Source organism: Microtus oregoni, unplaced genomic scaffold, assembly GCF_018167655.1.
Source record: "Microtus oregoni isolate MIOR12 unplaced genomic scaffold, Mior012 000009F_ref0000495, whole genome shotgun sequence".
In the NCBI taxonomy this organism is placed as follows: Eukaryota; Metazoa; Chordata; class Mammalia; order Rodentia; family Cricetidae; genus Microtus; species Microtus oregoni.
In genome coordinates, this window is record NW_024543068.1 from 49,373,940 (window position 1) to 49,401,571 (window position 27,632).

Below are 27,632 nucleotides of genomic sequence, written 5' to 3' on the forward strand. Positions count from 1 at the left end.
AATGACTCTAAGTTCTGACTACAGGGCATTTTCGTAATTAGTGATTGATGGGGGAGGGCCCAGACCATTGTGAGTGGTTCTACCTCTGGGCTAGTGGACCTGGGTTCTATAGGAAAGCAGGCTGAGCAAGCCATGAGGAGCAAGCCAGTAAGCAGTACCCCTCCAAGGCCTCTGCATCAGCTCCTGCCTCCAGGTTCCTGCCCTGCTTGAGATGAGATCAGAGTGTACTATTCCACAATATGATAGGTTGACATAAGGCTTATTCTGAAAAACAGCAAATACTGAACAATATCTGAACACAGTGAAGCTACCTTTTTGTAAGAGAAATTTGTGTCTCTAAAGGAAATTTCCAGTTGCAAGGGTATCTCCATGTCTGTTCCAGGAAGGACAGACACTGGAAAGCAAAGAGCTGAATCTGCCAAGGACTCCTTATTTGCTTTTTATTTTTGGCAGTACTGGGGATAAACCTGAGGCTTCATGAACTCTAGGCAAGCTCTCTGCCACTGAGTTCTGTTCCTAGGCCCTTGTTCTTGTTTAATGTGCTTTCTTGGTCAACTCCCATTATTGGCCTTCCTACCCACCCACCTTTTATATTTATTTATTTATTCATTTATTTATTTATTTTTGTCTTTAGTTGAAGATACTCAACCATATCTAAACCATTTCTTTGAGGTCACTCATTTTTCACTGGATAATTCCCATGTGAACATGAGGCATATATGTTAGTGGCCTTCAGTTCGTTGCTTGTTAAACTATCTTTTCTTGTGGTGGTTCCTGTTGTCTAAGCAATTTCCTTACAAAGCTTGTTAAGACCCAGGAGGCTTGTTATGACTAAATAATCTTAAAGGCAGACTTGCTCCTTAACATAGGAAACCCTAAAGGGAGGCTTCTTAAGACCCAATGTTAACAAGTCAGGACTCAGGAAGTTCCTGAAACTCACCAGAAGAACAAGGTCCCACCGTCCCCCAGGTTATATAAGCAGCAAGGTCTTCTGAGGAGGCACAACCCAGCTGAGCCACCTAAAGTAGACTACAGTCTTTGCCTTGCATATGAATGATTTCATCTAAAAAGATTATTAGCATAGAATAAAAAATAAGGGTGTATTTTGAAGTGTACTGTGATTACAATCATGCTTAAAACACTGGTTCAGAAAAGGATATCACCCTCATAGCTTCTGCCCAATGACCATACTCCTTGTTGGCTAGCATTAGTCTACTCTCTCAGGAATTTCTTGTCCAGCAATGTAACTGTTATTCATAGAAGGAACATTTCAACAGACCTATAAAGTCTTCAACAGAATGCACCGATTCTTCACAACTGTTTGTTCAGAATGGAACATGGCCAGATTAATTTTGTTTCCCACACTGTTTACCGTTCTGCAAGGCTTGTTACTAACTTTCTGTTGTTGGGTTTTTGAGATAGACCTTGTGGAACCTGGGCTGACCTGGAACTTACTATGTAGCCCAGGCTGGCATTGCACTTTCAGCAATCACATAGTTTTAAGATGACAACTGCTAAATTCTCTTTGAACTTTAGGACTCAGAACTCCTGCTCACCTCTGCAACTGACCCCCCCCCCCCCCAGGCTTAATTCACTTCACCAACCAAAAAAATGTAAATTCACGCTAGGGCTAACTTGCAGAAAAGCAACATTTCTGTCTAAAAAGAGCTATAGGAGCCGATCCCAGGATAAGGTCCAGTGACAGGTTCCGAGAAGGCAGCCGGGCTATGCAGCCTCTTAGCAGTCTGTACCACTGCCCCACCACTGTTTACTCCCTGAGCTCTCTGTGCTCCTGAACGCCCCAGGATGGAGCTCTGACATCAACAGAGGCTAGCCTTTGACGAAGTTAAATTCTTCCTTACCAACTTGCTCCACCATACTGGCCCTCAAGTTGGGTGGGAATAGTGCCGACCTAATTTTAGTGCCAAACTCACACCCAGCTTTGCTGTAAACCAATCCTAAACCTGGCTAAGTATGATCTTCATCTCCTCTTTATCAAGGCCTTAAACAAAATTCCAAAATGTAACTGAAATTGTGTTTTGCTCCTCTGAGAATTGTCAAGATGGTGCTCACTTCTATATGGCAATGAGCAGTAAACTGTATCCTGCATCAGTCTGGGGAGCGAGCACTCGGCATTGAACAACAGGTTTGGGTACAAGCACAATACTAAAGAAACTGCTTTGGGCCTATAGCAAGGCAGAACAGAGCTAGGCGGGGTGGGGGGCAGGGGACTAAACGGAATACTGGGGAAAGAAGGTGGAGTAAGGAGAAGTCATGTAGCCCTGCCAGAGACAGACGCCGGACAGAACTTTACCCAGTAAGCCACAGCCATGTGGTGATACACAGATTGATAAAAATGGGTTAAATTAAGATGTAAGAGCTACCCAATAAGAAGCTAGAGCTAAATAGACCAAGCAGTGATTTAATTAATAAAAAATAAGCACACTTTGTGCTCTATGTGAATCCTGCTTCCCATCCTATGCCTATGCGTGATTGGGTGTGCATGGCTAAAATGAGATACATTAGGGAAGGGAATGGTTATTTAATTTGTCAATAAAAACAGAACTACCTTACCATACCCTTTTTCTTTAACTCCATAAAAGAAAGTCCCAAACAATAACTGGGTACCTGGAGTAACATCAAGGTACTTGTGGCTTGCTCATGTGGCTTTCTTTTAGATAAGGTTTCCTCGCTATTTCGCAAATTTTTGTGAGACCTTATTCTAACCCTTTGAGGCCAAGAATTTGGGAACACCCAGCCTAGACCTGAACCACTGGTTAAAAAAAATAAAATGAACAAACAGCAACAAAAAAGAGACAGGTGGTGGTGGTGCATGCCTTTAATCCTAGCACTTGCGAGGTAGAGACAGGAGGATCTGTGTGAGTAGAAGCCAGCCTGGTCTACAGAACTAGTTCCAGGACAGCTAGGGCTGTTACATAGAGAAACCCTGTCTTGAAAACCCCCAAAACAAAACAAAACAAACAACAAAACAAACAAACCACCACCACCAAAAGAACCCTCTCTTTTTAATAATTAGGGTCATGTTTCACCATTCATACACTTTGATATAACACCCTGTAGTGGGTAAAGACAGTGCAATTTGTTATTCTCGTTGTTGTCTTCTGTGGAACAATCAATAACAAACCAGAGAGAAACCTATCTAGGCAGACATCTGAGCTATTCATATTGTAATAATGCAAGAAGAGTTCAAATACTTGCAGGTTTAATTGTAATAAAGATGCTCACAAAATCTCATAGCTCATATTGAGAAGCCTTGGGAGCTTCTTGGGAGCCTGACAAAGGCCTTCAAATGGGCTTTGGTGTTCAATAGGAGAACAGTTTATCATTGACTTCCACAAATGTCGACCTATCACAGCATGGATCCATCTCACGAAATCAAAAGACAGACTTCAGTTAACAGCAATTGTGCACTGAATGGGTTTTCCGTGATGATGAAATAGATGGCTTATCATTTTGTTCAAGGCAGGACAAAAGAGGTGGCGGTACAGCTAGACCATGTCACAGCCGGCGAGGGCAGCATTCACCCATCGCCTCTCCACACGGCAGTTATCTGTTCTGTGCATTCACCCATCGCCTCTCCACACGGCAGTTATCTGTTCTGTGCATTCACCCATCGCCTCTCCACACGGCAGTTATCTGTTCTGTGGCAAGCTTCCTAATGCAGACAAACTTTGATGGACTGATTTGCTAAACTGGCTCTGGCTACACTAATTAGCATTCGGCTGCCCAGGTGACCGCCATCTTCTCCACAGGATGCTCACTCGGACCATTCACTCTCAACCTTTGCCCTCTAGGGCACATATGATCTTGTTCCCAGTCAACCACCAACAGATTCCGGGTCTATCTGCAAAGGTCCACAGGTCTCACGATGACAGGACCGGAGGGATTTATGCAGCTGCCATTCTAAGTAAGGCCACACTGTTGATTGCAATGAAGGCAGAAGCATTAAGATTAATCTGATAACTTTATTTAATATTTACCATTCAGCAGCAATGAACATGAACATCTGAACTAACCGAATCTCTTGAAATGTTCTGCTATGTAGCTGCTTTAGAAATACACTCACATGGTAAAGCCAACTATTCACTGCCAAAAAATAAAAAAAGAAGAAAGAAAAGATAAATGGCTTCAAGAGCAAATAACACTGATTTATTCTGTGCCCAAGCACTAGTCAAGAAATCTACTAAATTACACAGGAAAAGGAAATCAAAGAGGCTTTGTTATCTTATGCATGTCATCTTACTTAAGGGAAAGATTTTACTTCTTCAAAACAACGGAAACATGAAGCTTCCTACATACATGAATATGTGTGTATATAGATTTTAGGCTGTGATTACAAACACAAGGTGTTATTATAAATGCAAACGCTAGTTCAAGAAATTTCCAACTGCAAAACCTGCAAGATACAAAGCTAAAATTCATGTTCCTTTCCTCAGTTATGAATACTTTCACTAAACATAAATATTTTTACATATATTAATTTTCTGACATTCAAAATTGTAAAGTCAATATTGCAGAATTATTGTTAAAAGCACATATGTACAAATATTTTCCATACATAAAGTATTTGGCATAATTGTAACAATCATACTGCATCCACAACTGTTTGCTTTTATTTTTACTTTTTTTTACACATAATGGTATCTCTTATTAAAATTAACCAGTTATGTACAAAAATACTTGAACATTTATTATAGAAAACCTCTATAACCAGCCTCAACAGCATAGACCTGCTGAATGGTTTCATTAAGAGAATATAAAAAAGTGGTCACTGCCCTCCAGGTAAGCTAGCAACAAAAACAAACACGACTAAACTAAGATGAGCTTCCCAACAAAAGAGGGAAAATATTGAACAACAGCCTGATTTAAAATACAGTTCATATCTATTGTCAATTGTTATAAACAGTCAGTGAAAGAAAACAACCAAGGTAAAAAATACATTACTACACACAAGGTGCTTTCCACACTCCTACACCCGCCGCATCAGCGTCTACTCTACCTCCATCTAAGATGCTACACTGCCACACCCATGCTAGAATGGTCCACAGTCCTCCGCCCCCAACCAAAGGACTGTGGGATGAGCTGAGAAGCTAACCTATCCCGGTGAGAACGGAGAGTTTGAAGAATTCCTTGTTTTATGCAGGATTGAATGTTAATGCCCTCACTTTCTCAAAGTCCTTTAGCCTTCAATCACATTAACATATTTTCACTAAGGTTTAGTCTTCCTTCCCACTACTGACTTAATACTGTCCTGTATTGATTTCCAAATCCTTGTTAATGGGACACAGTAATTTGTGCCTATTTAATCCTTGAACGTCCGCTCTTCATGGCCGGCACCTTTTAGATAGGAAATCATCAAGTTAAGGAAGCACAAAATTCAAGTAAACACTTCTCCTCGGGTCTTTTGCTTAATCTAGCTGATTGGAACTCTGAAAGCAATTTGCACCTTGGAAAGTAATACAGTAGATAGCATGGTGTCGGGGCACTTAAAGATTTAGCAACCAATTCACAACACAGAGTTAAAGAGTGTAGACAGCTGTCAGACGTCAGAACAACTTCCTGTCCCAATCCGTGCAAGCCTTTAGCATCTCATCCAACCAGCCTGCTTTAACCTTTAATCCTGAGGATGCGCACTCAACATTCTGCTCAAGGGGAGGGCCAAACCCGTCATGATAATTACTAGAGTCTTCTTAAGGAAGGGCCATTGTGTTAGGACTTGCGCAGACACGATCAGCTTTCTCAGAATATCAAGTATTCAGAAAAAGGTATACAACATCATCACGCACTGTATTGCTTGACAATACTGTATTGGTTTTAAGATTAAACTACGTAAAAAAAAGTGAACATAAAAAGGTACAAAAGGAGTCTTTTTTCACGATTTACCACTTTCAAATGAGAAACGTTTTAATGAGACTCAGCCATACTTCATATAACATCTGGCGTTTTAGATCAGTAACTTTTAATATTGTGCAACATTATATTAATAAGCAAATTTAATCCCATTCATTTAAAGAAAGGTCTGAGTAAGATATTAAAGTGCCTACACTAAGTGTCTTCTCATCAGACTTATTTTGTAAACGGCAAAGAATTCATCGCAGGTACATAGAAAAGTGACTTAGAGCTGAGACACCTTGCGGGGCAGGGGCCTGGGCCTCGGGCCGGGCTCAGTCCTTCGGGTCCCATTCTCCAGGTGGCTGGATCGCGCAGCCAAGGGCTTGGGGGGCAGGGCAGGTGGCTCGGAGGTGACAGGAATGGAGAGGCTGTGAGGTAGCGGGACAGGGCGCCGCAGAGTCCGCTCGTAGACGCTGTACGGGGGCGGGGTTTTGCTCTCCTTGCGTACTGGCTCCTCCGACCCGCTGAAGCTGGGCACGGGCATGGGCACCGGCATGGGCACGGGCCCTGGCCCTGGCCCCGACTGTTCGTTTGCCTGGTTTTCAAAGCCTGAGGTTTCCGATGTGCTACACCGGCTGAGCGACGAGATCCCACTGCTATAGCTGCCCGACAAGACCGGGGAGTTTGAGCTCAGTCCTGGGGAGTTGTACTCCACTGGAGACGGGGTGAAGGACGTTACGGAGCCCTGCTCCCATCAGAGGTGGGGAAGCAAGAAGAAGAGACAGCGGTTAGAGATATTTCCCTAAACCCCTGTGATGAAGCCCTAGCCTCCAGTGCCTGCTGGCTGGCTTGCCGGACTTGGAGACGTCGGGAAGGAACGGTGACCCTAATCCAACTTGACTGACTGGTATCCATATAAAGACCCTGGGTTTACAGGGAAGTGTGTAATACAGACCCACAGAACAAAGGCCGCGTGAACCCACAGAGAACAAGTGCCCATCAGCAAGCCTCAGAGAGGAGGTGCGCAAACCAAGTCTACCAACACCTCTAGTCTCCAGGCATATGTGTGACTGGACCTGTGTGTGGGTACACAGGTGTGTATATGTGACTGTGTGTACATGTGTGTGTGGGCGCACATGCATGTGTGACTGTGTATATGTGTATGAGTGTGTGTCATGGATGTGTGTATGTGTGTGTGTATGAATGTGTTTATGTGTGTATGTGGATGTGTGTGCACACAAATGTATATGTGTGTATGTGTGTGTGTATGAATGTGTTTGTTTATGTGTGTATGTGGATGTGTGTGTGCACACAAATGTATATGTGTGTATGTGAATGTGTTTATGTGTGTACGTGGACGTGTGTGCACACAAATGTATATGTATGTGTTTATGTGTACGTGGATTTGTGTGCACACAAATGTATATGTATGAATGTGTGTGAGTGTGTGTGTATGCAGGTAAGTCAGAGGCTGCTGGGTGTCATTCCTGAGAAGCCATCCCTCTCATTGTTCTAAGACAGTGTTTCTCCCTGGCCTGAAGTTTGCCAAGTCAGGCCCACTGCCCAGGGAGCACTAAGGACCTGACTAATTTTCCCCAGCACTGGGCTGGGTAGTGCATACCATAGTTGCTTTTCTTTATGGGTTCAGGGGACTGGACTGAGGTCCTCATGCTGTCAAGGTAAGCACTTTACTGACTGGGTTACTTCTCCAGCCCCTAGCCTCTCTTTTAAAAAGAAATAACGTGGTAGGCACGGATCCGTCTATTTAATAGGAACATACAATTAAACATGGTGAATTATGAGATCTAAGTTCACCTATATCTTTTTTAAAAAAGAGATCAAATTCAAAACAAGACAGGTTAAGTTCAGTCACCTGTAAATGATCATGATACTTTGGAGGTGTGGGGGAACACCCTAAATTCTATCGCATAAGATACCGCAGTGCATTTGAGTCTTAGGAAAGCTTGAAACTTGGGAGTAGTGTGCCCTCTAAAGTAACCCGGGAGTTACAGCACAAAGTATGATCTCTCTTCTCTCTTCTCTCTTCTCTCTTCTCTCTTCTCTCTTCTCTCTTCTCTCTCTCTCTCTCTCTCTCTCTCTCTCTCTCTCTCTCTCTCTCTCTCCCCAAATACATGCAGTAAATATCAGCTTGCTAACTGGAGCTATCTAACAGGTGTGTGAAGATTTTCCAGCAAGGCTCCCTCCTTCTTTAAGAACTTAATCTCTCCATTACTTATTGTCTTATTTCTACTCTGCAAAATGGAATTGAAACACAGACAGTAATTCCATCACCGCGTGTGGGAGTGTTTGGAGGATTCACAGGTGCAAAGGTGTGGGAGGGCCGTGCTGCCTTCCTCCCCATATCAGAGCGTTGACAAGCCACAGCCTCCACGCAAACGCACGCAGGCCACATGGGCTTCACAATGATAGCCAGCTGTGCTTCAGAGTGACGGCAAAACTAGAAATTAATCACACTTCCCAGAGAACTTTTCCAGCAGGGATTTTTGGCAACCCTTCTTGGGGGACTTCTCCTTTTTTTGGTGTTTCTCTGCTTCCATCAGAGACTGTCCTGAGCAGCCAGGAGTCACAACCTGTCCCAAAGTGTTTGTGGAGACTAATGTGTTCTTTTCACCTCAGCTAGCACTGTCTCATCAACACAAAGGACTGCAGGTGTGGACACTAAGTTCCTGGTACAAAAGCATCTTTTCTACACACTCACTCCAACCTCTTGTTTTCTCCTGGGCTTGGAGCCAGTCCGACTCAGTCTGCACAGAGGCTAAATATCACTTTGTCTTCATGAGGGATCTGTATGCTTAGAGATGTTAGGTAGCCTGCATTTATGTAACAATTCGAACATCTGAGCTTGAAGCCTTCTAGTTTGTTCTCCATTTTTACCATCATGTATCCCATGACCAAGTATGAGTTTGTAATGGGAGACCTCTTTAGTACAGAGTATTAAGAAGGCAAGTTAAATTTGGCTTTGCCAAAATGCATGAGGTTGATGATAAAACCCAAAACGTACAGAAGAAAAATCTAGTAGACCTCAATTACCGGCGTTGTTCAATCTGTACAAATACATATGTGTTTGGTGTGTTTCTAATCAAAATACTAAGTCAAAACCTAGGAGTTACACCGCGACTGTATTCAATAGATTTGTAGACTATAGTCTGTTAAGTTCTCATGGGCACTACTGGGAGAATTAAACTGCTACTACTAAACAACAAAACAAATAATTAAAAACAACAGTAACAACCACCAGAAAGTACCGCATTCTTGGGTGAAGCCCTCGGGGGGGGGGGGGGGGAGGGAAGCAGGTTGCTTTCCTGTCCATTTTCCTTCCCTTTTGCGGTAGGCTCTGTGACTGGACTGTAGGAATGAAAGCACCTTTTGGTGTACAAAAATGGGGTCATATTTCAAGGAAAAAAAAGAACCAGTCCACGGACAGGCTTGTACCTTCAGCGGAGACCGTCCAGCTGGTGATGGGGAGACAGTTGTCGTGTGTCTTGCTGGTGAAGCTGTAGATGGAGAGAGAACATTGAGGAAAAACCAGAGAGTGGCGCCTGCCCTCTGCATGTACAAACCCAAGCAGGTGAGTTAGTGTGTAAGGCCCGCCTCAGCAAGGGGAGGGGAAACATTAGGAGAAGAATCCACCTGGTGCCTCTCTAGACCAGATTCCTCACAGAGGACGGTGTCTCCAAGACATGGGCCCATTAGTAAAAAGTTACAGGTGCACACACGATGCTCTGACTAGAACGGTATGGCCCAGACTGCTCCAATGGCCTTTCTGTTCCTTTCTTCCCTTTTACTTTTTGTTGACAAGGCTTCATGTAATCCAAGCTGGTTTTGAATTCCCTATGTATCTATGGATAACACTGAACTGCTTACTTGCCCGACTTTACCTCCTGCGTGCTTAGGTTACTGGGTTGTGCTACCACACGTGGCTCTAATATTCTTCTGATGTCCCCTAAGTCCAGACACTGTTCATTACTCAATCTCTTTATCTCATAACACGCTTCTGATGTGAAGGGCCAGGAGTCCTTGGGAGATGGCTGCTGTCTCTGACCTGAGCGGCAATGGGGATGCAAAGGCCACCCAGACAGCCTAGAACAGGCCCATTGAGCTATCCTGCAAGCCTTCTGTTCCACCCCATCTTCCTGCATCCCAATGCAGATGGAACTCTTGTCCATGTCAATACAAAAGGCCAGCAGCTTCCCATTGCTCCTCTAACACCTGTCCTTAGGCCTTCTTCCCTCGGTCCCCTGACTGTCAGGTCCCACTGCCATGGCAAAGAAGAGTAACCTCTGCTTCTCCTGGGATTCCAGGTCTGACACCTGGGACCCAGCATGTGAGGCAGTGCAGCTCCGTGTCTCCTTAGGGGTCAGAGCTTGCTCTCTAGGGCTTAGCATAGCATAGAAAATAGCTTGTGATGTAGGGTGGGGGTCAGCCACACTTCCCAGTTCCACAGTGACTCGGCAAAGGTGTGCTAAGCTCCGCTGTGGTCACCTGCCACTCTTCCAGGCAGCACTGTGAGGCTTGTAACTTGTCAAAACCTACAGAAAAGCTGAAAGGAGGAACGACAGAGTCGCACAGCCCCACAACACTGACTACAGACAAGGACATCAGGACAGACCACGAAAGCAATCAGTGCAGAAGGGAGAGTGGCCCTGCCAATCAATCTACTTGGAAGGAGAAGGGTCAGCTGGCTGTGCTGAGTTCATTAGCACACCGCAGGGTCGGGCAGCCTCAGCCCCGCACGCCGGCTCCTAACATCAGTGCTGGCTCTCTGTTCTCATGTGTGGTGAGTGCTGACTAGGAAGGAAATCATGTGTGGACAGAGAAAGCAGCCCTGATGAGGGCTCCATGTCTGCTGCTACTGTGGCAGAGGTCAAGGCTTCCTGTTGCTTTTGATTCAGTCTCAGACAATAGCGTAGCCCTGGCACCTAGTGCTCATTCTCAGAGCTGTTTTTCTGGAAAGGTGCTTGCTGCATGCCTAAAAAAGGTCCACCAGCATCCTTGTTGTCAAACTGGAACTGTCCCAGGAGAGCAGAGAGCATTGATAATATTCATTCCTTAGTAAGAACTGTCAGTTTTATTGTTCCTTAAAAACGCCTTTCAAGTGTCCATATTCAGGGGCACAACCAGGCCTTCGAACTAGAGACTGCCTGAATGTATGAGTATCGGCAATGAAGTACAAATGATTTGGCTGACCAGCCCACATTCCCACAGTCAGGCTGATAGACCAATGAGAATGATTAATAAAATTAGTTATTCCTTGCTCTGTCAAAACCTCTCACGTGCCTTTCGGAAACTAAAGGACGAACAGCTACAGCAAACAGGAAAAAAAAAGGAAACAGGAATGCCCAGTCTAGAAAAATCTGCCAAGGAAAGAGCACCACATTTTCTTGGGTTCTTAGGCTGGCTATATCTGTAAAGCTCCAGCCGACCTGGCTACTGGAAAAAGCAGTCACTTAAAAGCAGGAGGCCTTGTTTAAAACTGCCTCTCATGCAAGTCACCAAGCGCAGTGGGTTCAGATGGAAAGATGGCCTTTCTCACCAGAAGTTCCTAAGAGAGTTAGCTTTGCCTCTGAGTTTCTCCTGAGACCCAGGGCCAGGCTGCAAGCTCCCCTGGACATTTTCAGCACTCGGATGTAACCTTTGGGCTGAGAAGACCTGAGGTCGATTTCATGAACCACACTCCAAAGAGATGCAGGTTCCTGCGTTGGGCCTCTGAGCGGTAACCACCCCTGGACACAGCGCTAGCTCTCAGAGCAGCAGACAACTTAGGCCGTCAGAAGCGGCTTGAAGCCACTGTGAGTTGGTCCTTATTTGAGTCAGCTGAAACATTGATATCATTGTTGAAGATTCAAGAAAGCGGCTGAGTTAGCAGAGATTGGTGCGAGCAGGGTTTAGAGGAAGCGGGAGTGTCCCGTGGAGCCAGAAGGGTTGCGCGTGGTAAGGGGAGAAGATGGCATGCTCAGAGCTTACCCAAGGGGCTGTCTGGCTGCGTGGCAGAGGTGCAGGGAACGGGAGCAAGCACCAGAAGTGAATTACGTTGCTAGCAAGACTTTTACCTCAGATACCAGGTGCTTATCATTCTCAGAGGAACTCAGCATAAGATGAAATACTCAGTATAACTCACTTTTATAAAAGTGATCATTCAAAGGCTTCAAATACCCACCAGTCTGTGTGGGCCTTGGAGGGACAGGGGGAGAAATAAGTTTCCCACCGTCCGACATGTTCTTGGCTTCCTTCCCACTGTCCAGGCTCCAGCTGCTAGGGGTGGGATTCACAGCTGGAAGGGAATAACAAGGCTAAAAACACAAGATCCAGCTTTGCCTTTCAAATATTTGAGATCTTAGGAGAAAGTCAGAATTATCCAGAATGAAAAAAAAAAATCAACTGGATTTCAAAAACAAAAAACCCCCACAAACCCTAAGCCCCAAACAAGCAGGAAACTCCCTGAATACTAAAGCTCTCTTAATTGGTTACTTGACAGTCAGAGTCGACATTTAATTGGCTAACAGCATGGCTCTTTATTTCTCTCAAGCTGTCAAACAGGACCTCAAATCTCCACACCAGAGAGTAGCCACCTGCTGAGAACTGCGAACATGTTCAGATGCCAGAAAACAGGTGGAAGATACAGTCATCCGTCTATTTGTAGACATTTCTGGACCAGTGTCATCTAAAGGAGGCGGGGAGGCAAGGGGCACTCTCGTATTTCCGCTGTGTGGTGGAAAGACCTTGGACTGGTCTGAGGATGCCACGCCATCTCCCTGCCCGGTGCTGTCCAGAAAGCACTGTTCCTGCATCGAGCGATCACACTAACTCACTCCTGAGAAAACAACTTGGACTGCTGATACGTTCTTCTTATTCTGTAATCCATCTGCTCCGGGCACCAAGGTGTAGAAATAGGGAGAGGCCTGCTAGGAAGCGGGCAGGACACACAAGGCTATGAGCAGACACTCCTAGAGAAGAGTAAACCAGAGTTCTGGCTTGCTTCCTGTGCAGACACTGCCATCTGATGGACCCAGTGAGGATTGCCACGTTTTAGTCTTCCAAATTACTGCTTTGACTCCATGGGGCAGGATTGTTTTAAACGTAATTTTTTCTCTATTCCTTTTATATTTTCTCCGTGGGATTCTTTAGCATAGTGGGTAAAAATAGCAACACGATCCCAGTTTCTACTGATAAAGACCAATGCTCAACTTAGAACATGAAAGCTAATTCCATACTTTAAAATAATTGTGGCGAGGTCCTCGCTAATTTCTACCTCCCTTTGGGAAGTTTTAATGTTAATGTATCAGTGTACATGGTAATACAGCCTAGTTCTTAATGGGGGCAATTAAAATGCACTTTCCCGGGACATTTCATTAGTGAGTCTTGACTCACTGGCTGGAGAGCCTGCTATTTTTGAGGCCTGCCGACCCTGAGACATGGTGACTTACTGTACGTCCCCACACCCACAGTTGCCGGGGTGACATTGTTCTGCCCTTCCTCTTCTGCAGGATGCTAATTGGCTATTTACCACTATACATACATCTGGTTCTTATGTGTGCGCGCACGACCTTGAGGCGGGGCACACTCCATTATGCACTGGACTGCAATGCTTACAGAGTATTTAATTGTACAAGAGCCTATCCGAGTCACCACAACCACAGACAAGCAGCCCGAAAGGGCTGTAAAGAGACACGGGACGCGGACTGTGGAATCAATCTGAGGACTAGCTACTTCGATTGTGAGAACTGATGGTCTAAGTGGCAACTTTGCTTCAGGAAGTGCAGGCTTCGCCTGGGCTGGCTGAACAACATAAAGTCATTACACAGAGGGGTTCATTCCTAAATTGCTCAGATTCTGTTCTTTATAGGTGATGGAGACTGGATCACGAATGCACGTTTTGCTAATTCCCTGAAGATCACTAAACCTGCCACATGGCACAGGACAGACTGGAGAAGAGGAGGACACAACAAACCCTGACACGTTCTAGGGCCCCCGAGGGGTTGGATGACACCCACCTTTCTCAGGTGCGGAAAGATTGGGGTCACTGCGTGGCAAGGCCCCGTCTCCAATATGATTAAACAGCGTTCTCTGGAAAGGGAAAAGACACATGTTTGTGAGGTGATACGTTGAGATCCCTTTTAGAAAATGATATGGTTGTCTCCTTATGAAACTTTTTGCTCAAAACATTTTCGATATGGTGTAATGAGCTTATGAACAAAGAATTAAACTATATTTAAGTAGAAAGGGGGGACAGAGCCTTAAGTTTTCTGAAAGAAACACAATGAAAACTGTGTTTCATATTAAATATAAATGCTTAATACAGTTATTTATTTTTTAAATAGTTTTAATTATATAATAACTCATAATAAACATAGGGAAAGTTGATATTAAATATCAGCTAGGTACAGTGTTCTCTAAGCAAAAAGCATATTGCTAGAATGGCAGCCTGACCTATGCATAGGAACTAGAGGAGAAACAGCAATCCAAACACCTACTGTATGGGTGAACTCTATTGGCTGAAATCCCATAGTAGGTAAAAAACATAAACTGATGAATGATCTATAACTTCTAACCTACACAATTACCAATTTTAAATGGCTCTACCTAATTCATGGAGAGAAACAGTGGACACCTACAACAGCTGTACATTACTGAAGTTTGGGAAGCATAGGTACTGTTTCAGATTTCACCCAAGGCAGAGAACTTGGGACTAATCAAGGGCGCCCTTCAGAATTTCCCCTGCTGATGCATGTTCTCTTAGAGCAGATGAAACAGACTGTGAAATCCCCTCGCATTGCCAGGGACAACGGGAAATAAAACTGGTTAGCTGGTTCAGCCAAACGCACTCAGCAATCACTTCTGCAAGCCATCAGTGCTGCGCAGAGGCGGCTTCCTGGGCCTTTCGGGAAGATCACACAATCAGCAAAGATAAACCAATCAAGCCAAATCCCACTCGCTCTCATCCACTTCCAGATGCAGCCACAGACTTCTGCCAGGATGGTGTAGAAAAACAGAGAAATTAGCGGGAGCAGAAACAGTTTGTTCTGCTCTTAAGATTAGTTCCAAACAAACGTTACAACGCAGGGCTACAACATAAATCTTCAATTTTGTACCCACCCTCCAATGCACATAGTTCCTCTGGGCTAAGCCTGCGGCCCTGCGCTCACTCAGGTCAAGAGGAATCATTTTAGGTGAGGTTTGAGTGACAGGCGGAACCACATTCCCTAGCTCCTATGAGGGGTTCAGGGACATCTCCAGGACACAGTTGCTTCCTGGTAATGCATGGAAGAATAATGGCAAAGGCAAAGAGAACACCCCTGCACTGGGGGTTGGGGGGTGAGGGAGTGGAGGGTGGGACTCAGCTGTAGCTATCCTCTAGAGCTGTGGGCAAACAGGAAGTTCTGGGCAGAAGCAGTAGTCTTCTGCTAACTTAAGGGGTTCCCCCTCCCCAGACTTCTGCTCCATACACATGCAGACACACACACAGATGCTTCATTCATTAGCTTCCCCTTGGGATGTTGCTGTAGCAGCAGTGAACAGGTTGTGACGAAGAAGCACCCAGCCATTCTCCCTCCGCTTTGCTGTTACAAGCTGTAATCCAGACAGCCCTCTAGAACACTGGTTCTCAACCTCTGGGGCCAGACCCCACTGGGAGTTGAATCAGATATCCTGCACATCAGATAGTTACATTACGATTTATAGCAGGAGGAAAATATAATTATAAAGTATCAGGGAAATAATTTTATGGCTGGGGGTCACCACAACATGAGGAACTGTATTAAAAGGTTGCAGTATTAGGAAGACTGAGAACCACTGCTCTCGACTTATGAGTCAGATGGCGTCCCGACAGTGGCAGAGACCGGCGGCGGGCACCCAGCTGGCCTGGACCCTGCTTGCTTTCAACAGCTACTGCGTGCTTCTGCAGAGATTCACAAACAACCCCACACTTCCCCGTTTTCTGGCTTCTGATTCGCCTGCAGGAGTACCTGGGAAGGCTCCACAGGTGTTGGGTAAATGGCACTGCATGGTCTATCTCTTGGGGACAGGCAAGAGTTTTCTCTGGAATGTTTGTGTTTGTCAGACAACAAAGGAGAAGCTGGGAAGAGAAACAGAGAAATTATCAGTGTGGTAGCCAAGTGGGGTCTGCTCTCAGAAAACCGAGCGTTGTGGCAGTTGCCTACAGTACGGACCACTGAAGCCACAGTTCCTGGGGCCGGGAAGATGCTTTGGGTACCAGTCACCCCATCCCCAGCTCTGCACTGACCTCTGGCACTCGATGGGGCAGAGCTCGTCACATTAGGTGAAGCAGAGTGAGTGGAACTCAGGCTTGAGGTAGATGGACTGGGCTGGAAACAGAAATATTGTCATACATGGTGAGGAGCGCCAGCTCATAATGACATTTGAAGCAAAACACCAACACTTATCTTTTCAAATTAGCAAAAAAACAGAAACAAAACCCCCAAAGGCCATTTAGAAGCACAGTGAAGTCTTAATAACTCAGCCGGACAAGGAAGTTTGCCTGGATTAATCAGGCACCTGAGATTTCCACTACGGCTGAAGGGACCTCTCAAGTGTGAGTCTCCACATGCCATGGCTTGCGTGTGGTATGCATGTGTTCCTCTCCTGTGTGAGTGTGATACACATGTGTTGCTCTGCTGTGTGCGTGTGCATGTGCCATCGTGTGTGTGTGTGTGTGTGTGGTATACCTGTACTCCTCTCCTGTGTGTGTGTGTGTGTGTGTGTGTGTGGTATACCTGTACTCCTCTGCTGTGTGAGTGTTTGTGTGTGTGAGTGTTTGTGTGTGTGTGTGTGTGTGTGTGGTATACCTGTACTCCTCTCCTGTGTGAGTGTTTGTGTGTGTGTGTGTGTGTGTGGTATACCTGTACTCCTCTCCTGTGTGTTTGTGTGTGTGTGTGTGTGTGTGGTATACCTGTACTCCTCTCCTATGTGAGTGTTTGTGTGTGTGTGTGGTATACCTGTACTCCTCTCCTGTGTGAGTGTTTGTGTGTGTGTGTGTGTGTGTGTGTGGTATACCTGTGCTCCTCTCCTGTGTGAGTGTTTGTGTGTGTGTGTGTGTGTGTGTGTGTGGTATACCTGTGCTCCTCTCCGGTGTGAGTGTGAGTGTGTGTGTGTGTGTGTGTGTGTGGTATACCTGTACTCCTCTCCTGTGTGAACATTTGTCATTGCTTGTGTGTGCAGATCAGGAACAACAGTGCCCTCCTTTCACCACGTGGGTCACCATGCTTGGCAGTAAGCGCTTTGTTCACTAAGGCCTCTAACTCTAAACATGCTGAGTGTTTCTGCAAGGCACACAATCTGCTTCCTACTTCTTCAAAGTCATGCGTTCAAAGCAGACAATGAGAATTGCAGTGTGGCTGTTTCCAAAGGCAGTGGTAGGAAATAAAGCTTTATTTTACTATCCTAAAACAAAATGCTTTAAGACTCCCGTGAGCTCTAAAATACCTTTATAAACTACGTATTTTCTTCTATTTTTTATTACAGGAAATGTTCTTATATAGGTATGCAAATTTTATAATGGGGCTTCAGGCCACAAGGGAGCCCTTAAAGAACCACATCGGAACACTACAAGGCAGATAATGTATATCAACATGCCCCAAGAATCCAGGACCCAAGAAGCAAAGAACCAAGGTCAATCTGAAAGCTAAGCTTGGGCAGCCTGCCTGGGCCTCTCTAGTGCTTGTTTATATGTTCTTAAAGTGATGGGCAGTTTGGAGAGAAACAGCTTTGTGGATCCCAAAGGCCAACAAAGCAATACTGAGAGTTTTTAGAAGGTTGGTCCTTAGGTCAAGTTCTTGCTTGCAGGTCTGTCCACGAGCCCAGCAGAATAGACAGACACTCATGATGCAGACGAAACGGAATAAACACGAGCAAACAAAAAGCTGATCAAGTACCTGTATGTTAAAGACTTCATCAGAGCTTTCTGAGTGCCCTGTAATATTGCTTACTTCAGCAGAGGCTTGGGAGGACAGCGAGGACGAGGAATACCGGTTGACAGCTGGGTAACTTAATGGGCTGTTGCAGGGGGAAGAAAACAGTCGTTAGCTCGGTCTCGGAACTGTATTTTATCACACGCTGGCATGGCGTAACACCAAGGGGAGAAAAGATACATCCCATTTTGTTGTCTCCTGTTTGCCTCGACATAATCGAATGCTTGGGTTTATTTATTTCTCATGCTGCTGCGGTTTTATCAGTGGCAGATGTCGGCAGCTGCCTCGCGGCTTCATTATTTCATTAAGAAAGAGTGAACTTGACAAACTGTACCATAAAGAATGAGAGAACCATTCCCGATCATCTTGTGGGGCTGGCAAATTGTAAGGTAATTCAGAATATGACTTACCTGCGTCGAGGAATTACCCTGGTACCATCTGGACTCATGGAAGCAGGGGCCGAGTTTCTACACACACGAGGGCTCCCGTTAGGGAAATGGACAGGACTGGCTTGAATACAGGCAGGGAACTCCTGAAGAGGAGGTAAAGAACACGTTGAATTAGATCAACTGATCTATGAGGTACTTTAATCTACTACATATACATCTTCAACATCTTTACATAGGGACCAATTATAAATGCCAGTATTATTGAGCCTTCCGACATCGACTTTTTTATTTTGCTTCCATGAAGGGTAAATACGGCCAACAGCAGGAATGCAACTGTAATATTAAAAGGTCCCTGGAAAATGTGCAATGTGGCAGAAGAACCAAAAGATGTCACTGTTGGATTTTTCGCCCATTGACTCACAGAAAGCAATGGCCGTGGCTAGATGCCCCACGGCCACCCTTCAGCACACACCTGGATCCCAAAGCTCGATTTCATCACAAAGAACTGGTCCACCAGTTTTTTGTGAAGGGGTCTCATATCTTGAGGTACAAACTTCTCGTGCACGGCCAGGCCAAATTCCAGAATCTGTGCCTTGAAAAGGAAAAACCCACATCAGTGGCTATGTCTCAAGGGGGTTTGCTGTGAACCATACATTACTGCAGACCTGCTCCATCCCGGTGAATGTGAACAATTGCAGCTCTTCAGATGAAGAAACAGGATCCAAAATGTCCTACATGTAGTAAGGAACAAATGGGGATTTCAATTCGGGTATGGCTGACTCCCCAGACTTGACCTTCCTACTTCACTTTCCCTGAGCTCCTTCCCTGTGTTCATCATATCTTTAGTGATAACCCTCTTTAGTGGCTATGGGTCCCTGACCCCCTCGTCCCCTCCCTAGGATGGGCAGGGAATGGGGCAGAAGCTGTTTCCTGTTTGGAGGGCCAAGCAAATCTTTTTCTACGATGGTAGCCTCTCTCCTACATCAGCCTCCTAACCCCAAGAGATTCTCAAACAATTTTCTAGGGGACAAATTAAAAAAAAAAAAAAAGATAAGGAACTCTGTAGCAGTTGCAATGCCTTTTCTTTTTCCTTAAAAATATTATTCTGGTTTCCTTACTCTAATATCATAAGGGCTCCTGCCTTAGGGAAAGTGGGTCATTGAGAAGACAGGGATCATAGGCCAAGCGGCTCTCCACAACTGAATCAGCTCCTACAGATCAGGCAGCTGGGTGTATCTGTTGAAGAAATTTCAACCAGACAGAGGTTCAGGAAGAATGGTGGCCTCTGCAGTCTAACTCCTAACTGATGGTCCCATGAAACGATGTGTCATGCCCAAGGTTACGTGATAGACTTTTATGTCAACTGTTCTATAACAGACCTCACATTTCCTGGATATAGCTCTTCCCATAGGGTCCCATAAACAATGCTAGGCACAACACAGAAAAGTCTACTTTCATTTTCTTTTTTTAAAAATATCATTTATTTATTTATTTATTTATTTATTATGTATACAATATTCTGTCTGTGTGTATGCCTGAAGGCCAGAAGTGGGCACCAGACCTCATTACAAATGGTTGTGAGCCACCATGTGGTTGCTGGGAATTGAACCTTTGGAAGAGCAGGCAATGCTCTTAACCGCTGAGCCATCTCTCCAGCCCCTACCTTCATTTTCTTGAAAAGCATCTTTGCTCTGAGCTGCTGTTTTAATTCTGGGGAAAGAATTTATTTAGACTGACCACAAAAGACAGAACCTGAAGGAGACTGCTTCTGAGAGACGAAACTCAAAATGCAGAGGCTTTAAGAAACCGACCCTGTTAAGGTCTTTGTGAAATCCTGCGACTGTGACCCTCCTAGAACCATGCTGGAACATTATCGAATTCTCTGTTTTTCTTGTAGGTCCAAGTCCCTTTTTCCTAAACTAGTCCACCTGCTCTCATCCATGGCCCCATCTCCCCTCAACCATATCACTATTTTGTGGATAATATCTAGAGACCGTAAACGAACTAAAACCCATCACAGCCCTGTTCTTATCCTCTACAACCATGCTTTCTTGGTTAAGTTCATAGTATCAAGTAGGAAGAGATGCTTTGTTCTCTCGTCAAAAAACTCTTCATGGGGACAAAATTATTTCCCGTTAACCCAGATTTCCAACTATGTCTACCATCTCAGAGGTTTGCAAACCCCTTTCAGGCAGCTATTAACAGGGTGCAGCAAGCGACAGACCCTCAACTCTAGTTTTCAGGCCTTGAGGACACCAAATAAGAAAAATGTGCACTCTTTTTTGAAGTAGAAAATGATGAGTGTGCCTAATTAGTCCACAGAACACAACCACCTCTGGGCTTTTTCTTCAAAATACGGCCCTGCTGCAGAGCCAGTTCTACTGACTAGCCACTCCTCCATGGCACTTGCGTACCAGACTCATCCATTTCTGTACTTATTCCTGATCTTGAGGCGGCCTGAACTGATTTGAGCATGAGATTTTGAGGGACAAGTGAGCAACAGGTCTGCAGCAGGCCTTAGGGAAGGACATTCAAGGAGATCACATGTGTTACTCATGGGGGACCACCTGTTAGGTTTGTTCTTGCCTCCCAGTGGGAGGAAAGAGTAGAAGTCAGCCCGCTGAGTCTTCAGGTGTCAGCTCACTGCCACCGGGGTGCGGCTGCTCATGCACACGCCTGCAGGAGGCTATTCTGTCACACCGGCCAGGGTAGACAGAATGACTGCTCCCGCTGTCCTACCTGCTCAAGCATCAGCTCTCTCAACCGTGCTATCTTCTCCCCGTCTTCAGGATGACTTAAAATGTAGTCTTTGACAAAGAATGCCTAGGAAGAGAAGGCACAGTCAGACAACCCTGGGGGAGTTACCACGGGAGTGAAAGACACACTTAGTACTTTCTCAAGGCTCGGCATACATAGAGAAATAGCACGATTATGAAATATGAAATTTTGGGGGCAGCTGGTCACAGGCAATATTCAGAAAGCCAGAGCTTGTACACTAAGCATCTCTGGCAATAAAAATAAAAATAAATAAATAAAAAATAAAAAGAAAGCAATAAACTATAATAATAAATTATGAACTAAAATAAATTGTCTTAAGATTCAGTGTGGCGAAGATGGTCTTCCAGCCTATTATAAAAACGGAAGGAAAGTCCACCTAAAGGATTATTAACAAATAAAACAACCAACCACAAGACTACACCCACGGTCCATCCTCCTTGATTTTGCAAATTATTTTAGGTAGACATTTGTTAAACAGTTCTGAGCTCCTCCCTACATTTATTTATCCCAACACACACACACACACACACACACACACACACACACACACACACTCACGCGCGCACACTCATGCACATGTGCGCGCACGCACAAAGTGCCTCATCATGACGATGGGATACATGCACCAGCTGCACAAGAGGTTGGTCATCCATTTGTTCTTCTCTGCATAGGACTGCATTTGTGCTGACTGCAGCCATCTGCCACATTTGCACAAGAAGATTCATAGAACCCCACGGCATCTCTGCTGACAAATTCTTCTCTGGTGACTGTCAGTCCTCACCTCTTGGTACCTGGAAACCCCGCCGTTCACGGCGGCATCTATGACTCCATTGAGACACATGGTCAAGGGGTTGATGTTCTGCATCTGCCTCGTCTGACACTGGCTGATCAGGGCCTTCAGCTGCTGGTTCTTATTCTCCAACACCTCGATAGCATTCTCCAGGGGACTCATCTCTATCTGCAAAGCAGATGAATGACAAGATCTACTGACTTTTATCCAAAGTAAAGAGATGAGAGAGAGAGAGAGAGAGAGAGAGAGAGAGAGAGAGAGGAGGAGGAGGAGGAAGAGGAGGAGGAGAGAAAGGTGATAGAGAGAGACAGAGAAACAGATCATTCAGCTTTTGACTCATCCAAGGTTCTTAGTAGTGCCCATTACCAATCCTTCTGTGGGCCTTCCCACAACACAGGAAAGGACACAGACGTCACGTCAGCCATTCATCAGGAAGGTGTAAAAGCGATGGGTAACTATATCCATTGGCGGAAAAGTGGTTTGGGTAACCAGCAACTGTTCATTGATAATAGGATGACAGTAAGCATCCCATGTTTTTTATGTTCTCTTTGGATGGATCCCAAATAATGAACGTTTCACCCCTCTAGGTACTTATTTGAACAAAGCATCATGGGAAATACAGAGATATGTTAGCGGATCTGGTGTCCAAGAGCTTTCTGCCCCATTGCAGAGAGGAGACATATGTCCATACTGACCCCCACATGTATTATAACAGCACCGTAGGATGGCACAGGATGGCACACGGTAGTGAGTTACAGAAATCAAGATAATCATATCATATACATTTCAGGATCCATTTTTTTGCGCAGAGCCAAGCAGAATGATAATGACTCACTGGTTGGTCCAGGGGACCTAATTGGGACTATGAACAAAGAGTTTTCCAGTATACGGCACTGCGCTGTTAATGTCGTTGACATTCTCTCTGAAGAGAATGTCTGCCAAACTCTTCCTAATGAGGCAATTTGGACATGCAGAAAGCACACTTAAGCTCCCGTTCTTCCAGTGAGAGACACAAATTAGAATAAAAGGCCACTTAGAGCATCTTAAAGCAACTCCGAAAAACCTTACAACAGCTCAAGTGTATGGAAATTAAGAATAAACATTTACCAAAGATAATCTAAAAGGAAGGGAATATAACCACAATACATGACAAATCATTTTAATATGCATAATTAGGGAAGAACCCAGTCACAGAATGCATGAAGAAAACGGCAAACAAACCCAAGAAAAACTGGGTTGGGAATTGAAACATCCATTTCACAGAGGAATAAATTCAAAATGGCCAGTAAATAAATGAAGGATAGTACCACAGCGACACACTGTAAAACACCCCACAGAATGGTAGAAATAAATGTGGCCATAGCCAATGAGAGTGCAGCTGTGGCCACCAGAGCCCCTGTCCTGTTACTGGAACTGCGTACCGCCTGGGAAACAGCTGAAGGACTATCGCCTATGGGCTAAGTAAGTTTCATATAATATTATTTTTACTTTTATCTGTCTCATGGTCCAGAAATTCTATTCAGAGGCATATGTTAAAAAAAAAATATGGAGCCGGACATGTATGTACATGTGCGCACGAAACCACGTACAAAAATGTTTGTAACTGTTCCCCCAAATCGCTGGTTATCAACAAGAGAGCACATAATACATTGTGGTCTGTTTATACAGTGGAATAATATATAGTGATGGGGAGCACTCTTGTCATACTTAACTGAAAACATATCACAAATACTGTCGAGAGGACGGAACAGGTCTTAACAGAGTACACACAGCTAAGCGAAACTAAGTGGACTGCGTTGAGAAAAGCATAAATAGGTGAAAACCAAGCAAGGAAACCCATACTATAAAGGTCAGGACACCTCTCGAGTCAAGACAGGGAATCGTGATTGTAATTTGGAGGGTTGCATAAAAGACCCCCATGAGGGCACTAGCAGGGATGGTTATTGCAAACAATATTTGATATTAAACCTTTGCTGTGTACGTGCAAAAGCCAAAGCATAAAGTAAAGTCTGAGCTCAAATCTCTGCAAGCTAGAAAGCAAAGCAGCCTCAGAAGACAGGAGAGAGTGGGGCAGTGGTCCTCACGCTTCCTGATGCTGCGACCTATAACACAGTTCTTCCTGTGGTGCTGACCCCCAACCATAAAACCTTTTCGCTGCTACTTCATAACTGTGATTTTGCTACTGTTATGAATCATAGTGCAGACTTCTGTGTTTTCCGATGGTTTTAGGTGACCCCTGTGAAAGGGTCGTTGGAACCCCAAAGGGGTTGTGACCCAGATTCAGAACTGCTGCTTGGGGACCATGGGTGGGGAGGATCTATTGTTGAAAGGACACAGACTTTGAGTTCACGGGAGGAAGACCTCAGGGAGATCAAATTACTCAACAGCTGCAAGCACTTGGAAAACAGTTACAAGAAATTCTATGAGTTGTTTTAACTACAAAATAAAAAATCCATCTTCACATTTATAAACCCTAATGCTATTAATATAATAATCTTATATTAATTGATTATATTAATAATCTTATATATTATGAGATATAATGAATGTGTAAAATACAAGAACTTCAGAGAACACGTATTTGAGACAACGTATAAATAATTCACAATGCTGAAGAAAACTGGACACAGAAAAGGAGTGCACTGTTGGCGGAAGAACCAGGTTGAGTAAGTAAATATATGACATCAAATCTCACCAGCTCTCAGGAAATATGAGTAAGTGATACAAAAGCTGTCTATTTCCTTGTCAGGTCAGAAAGCAAAGAAGGTGTCTGAGAGGAAGACAGCAGCTGACCTGTGGCCCGTCCCCTCCCTTTCCTGAGGTAGGTCCTTTGGGGAATTAAAAAGGAAACAGGTGGCCAGGTCATTTCTTCTAGCCGACCAAACCTGCATGTAAATGGACTAGGAATAGCTGTAGGAGGAAGAGCTGTCATCCACGGAGGCCTGTAGCAGGAAGTTAGTAGAAGAAGACTTCTCAAGTCGACAAGCCCAGACCTTAAGAGAATATCCCTGAGAAGCTAATCCTCTGGAGTATGATGTTTCATGTCTCCTAATGCACACTTTAAACTGGGGAGCTCTGGGAACCCCACTTATAGCTTCCATTCGTTACTCTAAATTGTTACCACTGCTGTGAGACACAGAGATGTGTGGATGATGCTTCAATTTCAGGGATCTCTCCTTGCCCGGGCATCTGGGCCACCTTGAATTATTAATAAAGCTTGACACTGGGAAGGGACAGGAGCCGTGTCTGATTGGCCCGAAAGTAACATTTCTGTGGGCAAGTAAGAAATGACTCAGAGGGGAGTTTGAACAAGACCTAAAGTGCAGTTATAAAGCAATTGAAAGTAAAGAATTAAGAGGAATAATTTAATAACAGTAGCTGCTATGGATTAACACAAAACAAATACACTTAAATCTATGATCTAGTAATAACAGTAAAACCCAAGTCAAACAAATCCAAGTAGCCTTCTTGTTACTCTCACAAGGCCTTAAGGACTGAATTTTGAATAGAACATTTTATTTCTTTTCCTATATCTCATAGCAATAAAATAGTTGATGATGGATACTATTATTTTATAGGACTATTGCAATGGATAAAAAGATGATGAAATATCAAAATATAAAATACATTTATTTATTGTGTTGCTCTGTGTGTGTGCATGCACATGCATGCACTTGAATGTGCATGCATGCATGCCATGGTGTACACACAGAGGTCAGAGAGCAAATTTGAGAGAATCGGTTTCTTTCCTACCACCATGTGTGTCCTGGGGATTGAACTCAGGTTTCCAGGTTTGTGGCAAGCATCTTTACCCACTGAGCTATCTTATTGACTCCCCAAATGTCCTCTCTTAATCCCTAAAAGATCAATGGGTCTGGGTATGATGAACAATAACTAATTATCATTTATTCTTGCTAATATTAGAAGAGAAGAAGGGTCGGGAAGAAAGGAGTAAGAGAGCAGCAGAAAACACATATGAAGCAGTCTTGCACAAGCCAACCAACCTTACTAAGCCTCTAGGCTTATAGCTATCAATTTACAAGAAAGGCAGGCCACAGAGAAACAAGCCAAATGATCCCGCTTGGATTAAGACGTAAGGAAACACTTCAAGGCAAAACACTGTGATTCTTCAACAAAAAGACTTTTAAAAAGTGATGCCAGGGGGAACATTTAGATGAAAATGGACTTCGGAGACACTGCACACAATGGCCATGGACAACCAGGGTCAACAAAGAACAAAAAAGAAACCAAACAGACTCTTGGTGAAACATAAGACAACATATGAACGTGTATAGTCAACACGTTGTTATTCTTTCATATATAATATGGCACAGTTGTTTAGACAGTATTGGGTGAGATGATGTCACACTCGTCACAACATTCCCTGGTGCGAGGAGTTTCTAGAAGTGCAGATAAACGAGACCAGACCTTTCTAGTGCTGAAGACGACTAAAGCGAGGCTTCTTAGAAGCAGGAGGCTTCAGAAAACCAGGCTCTCTTGGAACACAGGGCCGTAAGAAAACACTAGATGGCGCTGTGAGGGCTGGTGGAGACTCCTCGGTTCTGGGTAGGGCCATACATATGCCTATCTTTTTAAAAATGTATTTGTTTAATTTCATTTTCATCCATAGCTCTTCCTCCCCCCTCTCCTGCCCCCCCCCCCCCGGCGCAACCCAACCCCCATCCACTCCTCCCAACAGGTAAGGGCTCCCAAGGAAAGTCAACAGAGTCTGGCACATTAAAGCTGGGGGCAGGACCAAGCCCCTTTCCCCTGCTTTTAGGCTGAACATGGCATCCTATAGGAAATGGGCTCCAACAAGTGAGCTTGTGCAACAGGGACAGATCCTGATCCTACTGCCAGGTGCCTCAGATATATGAATACCTCCCTAGGTATATCTTTTAGTGAGTTGTTCTTTGATGATCTTGTACATGTATGAAGTATATTTTGATGACTACAAACACAACCCTTTCTAATTTCCTGCACACACCTATTATTCCATCCTACCCATGAATACCCTTCCCACTTATACATCTTCTGGGTAGGGCGCAGGGTCCAGCTGTTACAGTCAGCACTGTGACCAGCCATGGGTCTCTGCATTCGCCACTATTTATTGCAGACAGGCTTCCCTGATTAAGGTTGGAAGCAGCACTTATATGTGGATATAGTCATAAATATGTAGAAGGCAGCTTGGCAAGATGGCAATTTAGCTGTGCAAGGGGAAAGTTCAACCCAAGGCCTAAAGCCTCTTCAGGTGTTTTTTCTTGGCTTTGTTTTTTTTGTGGGGCAGGCAGGTGCGCTGCACTGGGTAGGTGGAGGGAGCATCCAATCTCATTGAGATTTCATCTCGATGGTTCTCATTAAGAGAGCAAATACTGGCGAGGGTGCGAGGAAAGAGGAACTCGTATTCACTGTTGGTGAGAGCAAACGGGGGCGGCCCCTACAGAAATCGGTGTGGAGGGTTCTTTAAAAAGCTAGAATTATAACTACTGTGTGACCCACTACTGTCCAAATACCCAGTGGACCCTTCAGAGATGCTTCATCCTACTTCTGAGATTCCTGCTCAGCCATGCTCACTGCTGCGCTGTGCACAACAGCGAAGGGATGGAATCAGCCTGCATGGCCATCAGCTGATGAGTGGACACTGAGAATGTGGTACATAGACACGGCCTACTTGATTCACTGTCAAGTGCAATTAGGAAGACCACGAGCAAACAGATGAAACTGGGGGAAGAGAGTGCACCGAGGCTCCGAGAGACAAACACGGCACGCTCTTTCCCATGTGTGGAGCCAGCTTCAACCCTTGCCATCAGCTTCAACCTTTGCCATCAGTGTAATTCATCTGGAACACCTGCAGGGGTAAGTACGGGCTACCGGGGT

At 44.7% G+C, this 27,632-nt stretch overlaps 1 protein-coding gene across 3 annotated transcripts in view; it reads right to left on the reverse strand.

Moving 5' to 3' along the window:
- Positions 1–4,148: 4,148 nt before the first annotated feature.
- Positions 4,149–27,632, reverse strand: part of Dock4 (dedicator of cytokinesis 4) — a 389,986-nt gene continuing 366,502 nt past the window's right edge. For 2 of the 3 annotated variants that reach the window (XM_041658121.1, XM_041658120.1), the window contains 11 exons: positions 21,747–21,923; positions 20,927–21,010; positions 18,660–18,779; positions 18,209–18,330; positions 17,763–17,883; positions 16,115–16,196; positions 15,837–15,946; positions 13,866–13,938; positions 12,032–12,145; positions 9,307–9,368; positions 4,149–6,598 (listed from right to left, as the gene is read on the reverse strand). In XM_041658121.1, coding sequence (XP_041514055.1) covers positions 6,137–6,598; positions 9,307–9,368; positions 12,032–12,145; positions 13,866–13,938; positions 15,837–15,946; positions 16,115–16,196; positions 17,763–17,883; positions 18,209–18,330; positions 18,660–18,779; positions 20,927–21,010; positions 21,747–21,923 — 1,527 coding nt within the window. In that variant the 3' untranslated portion in view covers positions 4,149–6,136. The remainder of the gene's footprint in view (positions 6,599–9,306; positions 9,369–12,031; positions 12,146–13,865; positions 13,939–15,836; positions 15,947–16,114; positions 16,197–17,762; positions 17,884–18,208; positions 18,331–18,659; positions 18,780–20,926; positions 21,011–21,746; positions 21,924–27,632) is intronic. The other variant, XM_041658122.1, reaches the window with a different exon arrangement.